This window comes from Hydractinia symbiolongicarpus, chromosome 12 (genome assembly GCF_029227915.1).
Source record: "Hydractinia symbiolongicarpus strain clone_291-10 chromosome 12, HSymV2.1, whole genome shotgun sequence".
Classification (NCBI taxonomy): domain Eukaryota; kingdom Metazoa; phylum Cnidaria; class Hydrozoa; order Anthoathecata; family Hydractiniidae; genus Hydractinia; species Hydractinia symbiolongicarpus.
The window spans coordinates 22,441,896-22,451,217 of record NC_079886.1 but is presented as its reverse complement, the minus strand read 5'-3'; the positions used below and the strand labels follow the sequence as shown (position 1 = coordinate 22,451,217).

Below are 9,322 nucleotides of genomic sequence, written 5' to 3'. Positions count from 1 at the left end.
TTTCCTGACGTTCTACCATAGCCTCAAATTTCTGTACTAGAATTTGTCTTGCCGTGTAGTTGTCCGCACCGGTCCCTAGAAGGGATGCTTTGGCACCCACATGGGATCCTAGTAACAGCACCACGTAAACCCTGATACTCTCACTCAATTTGGTCAGGCCCTCTGACGTTAGGCCTTGGCTTGTTGGCATGATGAGTTTTGCTCAGTCCCCATCAACCATAGGCCACCCTCTACCATTGGTGAGTGACGACATAACAGCCTTGAATTTGTCCAAGGCGTTAGGATCTGCACCGTATTTGCGACACACTTGGGCATATCCTCAGCTTCTATAAGGGTTTTTATACTGCGAGAACCCGTCATCATACAGCATGGGGACCCTAATTCTGCCTAGGATGCGACGCATTTGGTAGTACACATGGAATTTGAATATTGAGTTGATAAGGGGTACAGAACCTGTCATGTGTTTGGTACATATGCCTAATGCACTAGTTGCGCAATGGGTAGCGAAATTGACCTGGATATTCCAGTAGTCCAGTGCCTGCCCCGTGCACCCCAGTTAAACTGGGTCATCAAGGTAGGTTGTTGGAACTTTTATGGCATACTTGGTGAATTCGGGAAAAACCACAGAAATATGGGAGTCTTTACTTACGTACAGGTCCTGGTGCTCCAAATTTGTAACACCAAGTTCCCATTTTCCCCTGTTGCTTTTGTACTTTGCCTTAGGGTTGTTTTGGTATATGTTCATCCTTTCTTAAAACAAAAGGATATGAAACAGCTGTATATTACAGATAACGATAAACCTACCATATTCGAAGACTACCTGGGGCAAGACACTCGTATAACCCTGAAATCCATCAGCATTCGACCCGGATGGCTGAATCTATTCAGCAACAACGAAATCACCATCAGGAAAGTGGGGCCTGACCAGAGGGTGACTCGTATCGAGATCATGAACGGGTTGTACAGGATCAAGGATATCGCTAGTATCGTTAATAGCCAGGCAGAGGACAAGATTAAACTATTTGTGCTAAAAAATGGCTACTGCAGGTTGCGTGTCAGCGATGGCTATACAGTGGTGATTCATTGACCATTGCAGAAGCTCCTAGGCCTACCCTACGACCTTGCAAAAAATATTACACGAAGCGTGACTATGATGCCTTATACAGGACCGATACTTAACAAAGATTGAGACTCGTTTGTCCGCAATTGGATGAAGACGACTGCCTGCTGGATGGCAAGAAATCCAAGGTTCTGGCTCTACTTCTCACCAAAGAATTGAACGCTTGGGGAGACATGTTAACTTGGACTTTTGATACCCCTGTTTTCCTTCCACTAAAGGGTAGCACAGATCGTCTAGAGTTTATGCTAACAGACGTCAACCATCACAAGAAGAACGTGACGTTCTTTAACATGACCATGCAAATCTTAATAGAATAATAAATGAGCGATATCAGTAAACTATATCCGAGTTTGCTCAGTGCACCTATACAAGGCGCTGGTATGCAGGAGGAGAGCCAAGTGTACAAACTCAAAAAAATGGATGATATTGCACAATATCTGCGAAATGAAATAAAGGAACGGGACAAGCTTGCAAAGAAATTTAAGATGCACGGCACGTGGGTGCGCTTTTGTGACCTTGGTCTGCTTGGTGTGAGCGTGATTACGTCCGGGCTTGGCATTGGAGCTATAGTCTCGGGCTTAGGGGTTTCCTTTGCTATTGCAATAGGGGGGCTCACTATTGCGGCTGGGATAGGTCAACCAGGCCTTAGAAATGCCTCAAAAAGGTTCGGTGTTAAAAGCAAAAAGCATGAAGGTATCAGGCTGCTTGCGGAACCTAAATTAAACTCTACTACCGATCTTATTTCAAAAGCGATGGAAAACGGTGTGATTAGTGATACGAGTATAGCCTAATTAGTATGTTGTTAAAGGAACAGATGAGGCAACGTTTTAACCGTGTCGTGAACAGCATCAACGAGCAGGAGCGTGCCCAGCTGGTCGCTAGGGGTAGGGAGGAGGGGAAAATGACGTTTTAAAAAAACTTTAGCCTGTACAGTATGCAAGCGCCACCTAGAATCACCACCCGAGTATAAGCCTTAATCTTATATATATTTTATAGGTCTTGCATGGCCTATAAAATATATGTTTTTTTAATCCTCACTTAACAGCCATTCTTTTTTAAAGTCCTTGTACCGACATTCCGTAATATGTACCTGGGGGTAGTAGTGTTTGCCTTGCACATATACCGACGAAAAACCTAGAATTGCACTTACTTGGCATGGCTCATCATAGGGTACCGGCATACCATAAAATTTAGTGGCAATTGCGTCCTTATTATATTTAAGCTTAGCGTTCACATGGCGGTCCTTTTTCACAGGCTCTGTCGTCAATTGCTCCGAAATAAGCTCTGAAATCCTTAGCCATATTTGTCCTTACTTGGCAATCCAATCCGGGTACTCCTCAAACTCGAGACCCATTGCCGCTACAGCATTGGCATTATACCGGGTAACCCAATGTGCGGATCATATTTTAGGTGTTTTCACCCTGAGGCATCGAGTACCCTTTCACAGTCGTTACACTGTTCATTCATTTATTAAAACATCAGGACGACCCTCCAGGTCTTTAATCTTCCGTTCATTGGACCCCTCCTTCTCTGATTCCTGTACTAAAAGAGGTAAGAAGATACAACCCTAAAAAAGTAGCCTTCGTTACACATATTTGAGCACCTCGGGATTCTTTTCAACAGCTTTATTGCACATGTCCTGCGTCTTGAAACGATCCGATATATATTCGAGCGTGCGTGGATTCTTTTTAACAACCCCATTACACATTTCCTGCGTCTTGAAGCAGCTCATTTATTATTTTTACAACAAATTCAGAGGATTACACAGTTATTTCCCTTTTTACTGCGCATATGTTGATTTTTAAGGAATAACCCTACTCATTTTTGTATGATAAGGACTTCACCTTGATGTGCATGACTCAACACTGCCAATTTTTTCATGCATATCAATAGATTTTTGTGCAATGAGGCAAACTTGTTAACAAGAATTCGGCCAAGATAGGGTGTCATTTTTGTCACCCCGTGATGGGCAAGCCTGTTAAAAAGACTTCGCGCACCACCCCGTCGTGGGTAAACCTGTTTACAAGACTTCGCCCAAGATAGGGTGTCATTCTTATGCCACCCAGTGATGAGCAAACCTGTTAAAAAGACTTCGCCCAAGTTGGGGTGTGGTTTTTATGCCACCCCGTCGTTGGTAAACTATAAAAATGTGGTGGGCAAGCCTGACAAAAAGGTTACACCCAAGATGGGATTAAAATTGGGTGTGGAATTTCGGTAGTGTATAGATTATTTCGTAGAGTAGAACCTATTTCGTATAAGTGCACACTTTCCAAAACTGTTGTAAATTCATGTCTTAAATTGTATGAATTGCCCAATACGGGATACCTTGCGCATTTTACCCAAGACGGGATGGATGCCCAAGTTCGTTTGGAACAGCTTTTAGCTCACACCGCGCAAACGATGTTTTAAACTACCAACCTTGTCCCAGGAACTTTTTGTAACACTCAGCCCCCGACATCAACACAATCCCGTTGTAAACAATCCCCTTCTTTAACAAGAAAGAAGTAAGTTAGTAAATACAACAACAAAAAATATTTATTTCTATGCTTATAGGGTTGCCTGCTTATGTATCGTTTAATTGAATACCCCACCCCTTAACCTTGACAGAAAGGTTTTTTTCTTATATCGCGGCCGTTACAAAAGTAGGGTCGAGATTGCCCACATTATATTTGAAACGGAAAGGTTTTATCCTGGTGTAAAACGTAGAAAGTCCTGGGTACAAAGCCAATTTTGGTGAGGAGAAATAGCCTCGCTTAAAATACATTTTTGATCTAATCTTGGATATATTTGATTGATTTGATTTTAGATTTGAAACTTTAAAATACGACATTATTTGCTGTTTCCATTGTAAAATTTGTTGGAAAAACTGGGATTTTTGTTTGACATAACGATGAAAATCGTGTTCGTTAAACCGACGTAGAGAGCTTTCATAGCCGAGATGAATGCAATGAAGTGAAACGAGTTTCAACTGTATTTAACGGGGGATTTTCACGAAGCGAATTGAACAGTGAATTCGACGGCAAATTCGATGTCGAATTCGCTTTTAAATTTTCACGACAAAATAAATTAGACGCCAAATTCATTGTTTACATTGGTTAACCGCGTTCTGATTGGTCTAAAACTAGCAGCGAAACCTTTAGCCTCTAAAAAGTAGGAACTGTTTCTACTTTTCAGTGAAGCAAATATTTCGATGCAAAATCATATCAAACAAAACTGCGCATGCTCAGATAAAATTCGCCGTCGAATTCGCCGTCCAATTCGCTTCGTGAAAACCCCCCCTTAAGATTGCATGATAGATATGGTCTTTCAGTTTAAATCGATCTGGACATATATTGAATAATTGCAAATGTGGCGATAAAAGGAGACTTGGAATTCGCGCAGCTGTTGCACCCTGCGTAGTGTAGGAACAGAATTTAAGTCTTTCTGTCCATTAGACCACCCTTTGGTATCGAAAAAGGATTTACATGATGGGGTGTGATTTTAGAGCTAAACAAAATATAATGCTGATTTTTCTTAATGCATTCAGCATTTAGACGTGTGCATTCTGGATGCATACCTTTCAGCATTTAGACGTGTGTATTCTGGATGCATACGTTACGATTTCTGTCAATTGTGATGTTTTTCCCGCTAAATTTTTACTTCCTCCAAAAAGGGAAACAAAGGATCAGCTTTTTTCAGTTTTAGAAAAACTCGTGATAAAAATTTTTGCTTCGGTTATATCTTTGTACTATAAAAAAAACTTTCCATAATTTATAATTCACATTCAAATATCCAAAGCGCGCATGCGCATGACACACTACGCGATTTCGAGGTTATTTAGACCTGCGCGAAGCTTGTTTTAAAGGTCAGGGCCATAAGCTTTTAACGCAGATATTTTTGAAAATTGAAGGTTTTTTCAGTAAAGAAGCCCTTAAATGAGATTTGATTGAGACTTATAGTCTGTCGACGCAACAGAGACAAATCTATGTGCACGTTGTTTGTTGGTACGAGATTCCTTCATGTTGAAACGTGAACAATTTTAAAAGCCATCATAGCAACAATAACCTTTTTTTAAATTTTGCGAAGCTCTTACAAAATAGAAGTCTTTCATCTTAAAATTTTAACAAGAAATACGCCCCCTACTTAACAACAAGTACGTAATAAAAAGATTAAACCCTCGTTTCCATTCCTTTTTTTAATTTTGCTGGTTTTATAAAGTTCGAATTTTTGTAATACGTGTCATATAGGGGTAAACAGAATTCTACATAGTATATATAAATAACAACTAAATATTAATCACAATAACTGCAAGAACGGCTGTGTTGCGTGTCGGGAACTGTTTCCCCATGTGAGCCATGGCGTAACAGGGGTGCACGGGTGGGATTCTAGGCGCACGCATTTCGAACAAAAATCATCTGATAATGTTTTAATGCTTGCCGAATGAAACATTTTTTATGAAGGAAGTTTGTAAATAACTCTTGACAGGCACGTAAAAGCTGTAGATGATGACATCCTGGATTGGTTTATGAAGTTTTAAAAAAATGTTTTGTTGATTACGTTATCTCGTACACCACTGTAAAAAACGTTAATTATAACATGGAAACATAACCATACGATACAAATTATTAATAGATAGTTTGGGAACGTTTATTTATAGATGGAAAGAACTCTAGTATACTAATTTTTGGTCAATTTAAAAAAAAACGCGAAATATTTGTTTATGATTTGTATTTGTGAATGCTGTGATTGCGTGTTTTGACGCAAAGGTTTTTGTTTACCTTTCGCGTAAACAACAGTCTAATTTAGTCTTAATGAGAAAAAAGTTAAAAACAGCCCTGTTTCTTAAAAAATGCTTCATTAACACTCAGAGGGCGGTGATTATTACTTTTGTCAATTTTGTCTACCACTTTGTTTATTTACTGTTTTACAATGTCCACAAAAAATGCTGACGTAGAAGTTTGATCAACTCGCCAATTTTACCGACTGAAAAAGCCAGTCTTTGATGAATAGTTAGTTATTTAAAGAAGCTGATGAAACTGTCAAGAACTTTACAAAAAACACACTAATAAAAGACTGGGCCTAAGTAAGATAAAGTGGTCAAAACGTGGTTGTAAAACTTAAAAATCAAAACAAGTAAAAAAGAACTGTTCGATGCCGTTGGAAAGACACGCGTCATACTCGTGGCTACACAAGATTAAATGTAAACATTTAAACGGATATTATGATGAGATAATACAGAATTAATTTATGAATAACGCTAACGTAAATAAACTGCCATATATTTCTTCTGAGGAAACAAATTTTATTTTTTTGAATAAACATGTTCAACATTAAGGAGCTCAAGTCTTCTTTCTTTTGGCGCTGCGTCGTAGCTGAACTTCTATCCTCTTTATTTTACTGCTTTGCAGCTTCGGCTGTCACGCTGAGATTTTACGAAACAAAATACAAAGACGGTGTACCCTCACCAAGATGGAAAGATCCAAGTGAACTATCCATGGTTTCACTTACCATGGGAATAACAGTGACAGCAATATCATTTATATTCAATGTTCGTTACGGAGGGTATATTTTGTCAACTGTGGCATTTGGTCATTTCGCCTGTTGGAGGAACACATTAATAGAAGTTGTTGCATATTTACTTGCGCACATGTTAGGAGGTACGATATTTTGTTTGTGGTATTTAAAAAAGTTTAAAAAATTTTAATATTATTAGATTAACTATCTTTCTCTCATGACGACGAAGCTATAACTAGACGAAATATCTATTTAAGGCGATTGTTAAATACCTATTTTTTTTCCTTAGGAGTAACTGGAGCAAGTTTAGCATACGGGCTCAGTAACGAAAACGAAGAAACACTGAAAAGTTTTCCTCTTTTAAACGTATCAACACTGAAAGGGTGTATTCTTGAAGGAGTGTTGACACTCATCGTTGTCTTGGTGACGTTAGCGTGCACAGATAAAAAAAGAAAAGAAAAAGTTTCTTCGACTTCTGTAGTCTATGGATGTGTAGTGGCTATGGCTCATCTAATCGCGGTAAGTTGTTTTGATGTCATTGTTCCGCTGATGTCATTTCATTATTTGTCTCTTTTTTGGTAGGATATTGAGAAAAGCTTAGATGCTTTGCTCATTGACTTGTTTAGTTTCAACCACAAATTTAAAAGCAGAAAATTTCCTGGAGACGAGGTTTACTTTGAAAAAATTGGAACACAAATTTGCCAATTTGAACCCTAGACTCCGGGTTTCTTATTAGAAAAGCTTATAATAAAATACTTTATCTAAGCAATGGAGAATATACAAGCATGCATCCAAATATGTCAAATAATATATAGAAATGGCGTATTTTTGACGTCAAACAGAACTAACATAAAATGCTTTTAAAAGCCATCCTTTTGACACAACCTTTTCCCCAGAGTTTGTTAGGTTTTTCATGCTTGGACCGAACAAATATATAACAAGCCCTTAGGACGAAGTTGATCTTCAACATTCTGCATTATTCAGTTGAAAGTGCTTTCACGTGTTGGTTTTGGTGTGTTTTTATTTAGATTCCATACACCGGCTGCGTGTTAAGTCCAGCACGAATTCTTGGCCCTGCTATTATTGAAAACCGCTGGCCAAAACATTTGTGGGTAAGTCTCGCAGTTAGCCAACCTCGTTGCTATAAAAAAGGTAGAAAAATAATGTACCTTATCTTAAGGCCCTGGGAATGAGATTGGATGTTAATAGACGATCGATTACCACGTCCAACATTATCTTAAAAAGATTTTTTCTCCTTTTCTGACTAACTCATCGTCTGAGAAAACCCTGGAGACGAAGTTGTGGCCTGTCAATCAACTGTCTTATAAAAGTTTTAGTTCTATTAAAATATATGCATTGTAACGATTTCCTCCTAGATTTATTGGGTTGGACCATTTACTGGAGGAATATTAGCCGGAATACTCTACGGTATCCTTTTCTCAATCCAGCCACCACAAACTAGAGATAAAATCACAGCTAAGAGTAACTATATCATTGAAAGACAGGTAAACGAGCAAAAGACACGGATTGATCTTGTTTCATCGAACAAAAATCGAGCTGTAGATAACACCATATTCATGACGGAAATGTGATGATCCGATTCTTACATGAAAGTCTTGCGTAACAGAAAGAAAGCGGATGATGCTAAAGAAGTAATTTTGCACGCACGTAGCCAATCTCGTTCCCAAGGCATATTTACCGTTTTTAATTTATTTAATAAAAACGGTTAAGGAACTAAAATAACCTGGAGACGAAGATGGTACTTGGCACATTATTTCTCGGGATGTATGTGACATCACTTTGTGTAACAAGAACTCAAGGTTGTACACTTTTTGCTGTGGTAGCTGTATAAAATGTGAAGAATTGGCAATGTTTAAATTTTACTTGTAATATTGAAAGTTATATGCGAAAAAAATAACTATGGATTTTCACTATATTATAGCTAGAAAGGTTATCTAGCTTTTACTTTCACGAAAAGATTGGCACAAGCCACTAACACTCTTAACAGGAAAGCCGGGTGGCTAAAGAACTGTGGAACTGTTATATCCGTGTTGTAAACGTTGTCCCGTTTAAAAACGCTTCACCGGATCCTTTTTCAACGACACGTTTTTAAGCGGGTCGGTTAAGTAAACCTGTTTGTGAGCTGTACATCCTATTCCAAATACAAAAAGCCAAGAAGTCCTGGGAAAGAAGTTGATTGCATTTATGAACGCGACACAACTTCGCCATTTCAAGGCAAAATTCTTTAGACCTGGTTCAAGCCGTCCGGCAACGGCCGTACGTCACAGTTGTGAATGGAACACACTGTTTTGATAATTTGAGAGTCTTTCTAATTCTATGTTCTTTATTTATCCACGTTTTTAGCCCAACATATCGCTTCTATTCCTTTAAGAACAGATAAAATAATGAATAACGGCTTAAAAATAACGTAGAAATCAAAATCGATAATTTTAATGCTTTGCTGAAAATAATAAAAATAACTCGAAAACGCTGCGAGCAGTGGTTGAGAACTCGCTTGCAGAATTGATACATAAATTTTAGAAAAAAAACTTTTAAAGTCTAATTTGTGAAAAACTACAGCAGATAATTCAAAGATTTCTAATAAAAGTATTAAAAGGCCACCGATAATAAAAAAATAATATACGAAAAAAATTGAAGCTAAATAACTAACAAGCCCTGGGGACGAGGTTGTTTCGCGATATATTATTT

The 9,322-nt window shown here is 38.3% G+C and overlaps 1 protein-coding gene across 1 annotated transcript; it reads left to right on the top strand.

Annotated features, from left to right (window-relative positions):
- The first annotated feature begins 6,119 nt into the window (after positions 1–6,119).
- Positions 6,120–8,963, top strand: LOC130621557 (aquaporin-5-like). The gene is made up of 4 exons (XM_057436860.1): positions 6,120–6,756; positions 6,903–7,132; positions 7,642–7,725; positions 7,990–8,963. The coding sequence occupies exons 1-4, from the start codon at positions 6,420–6,422 to the stop codon at positions 8,203–8,205; spliced, it is 867 nt and encodes a 288-aa protein (XP_057292843.1). The 5' UTR covers positions 6,120–6,419; the 3' UTR covers positions 8,206–8,963.
- The last annotated feature ends 359 nt before the right edge of the window (positions 8,964–9,322 follow it).

Coding starts and splice junctions, on each gene's coding strand:
- LOC130621557 (XM_057436860.1), top strand. CDS start 6,420: ATGTTCAACATTAAGGAGCTCAAGTCTTCTTTCTTTTGGCGCTGCGTC. Junction 6,757..6,902: donor ACTTGCGCACATGTTAGGAG/GTACGATATTTT, acceptor TTTTTTCCTTAG/GAGTAACTGGAGCAAGTTTA. Junction 7,133..7,641: donor CTATGGCTCATCTAATCGCG/GTAAGTTGTTTT, acceptor GTTTTTATTTAG/ATTCCATACACCGGCTGCGT.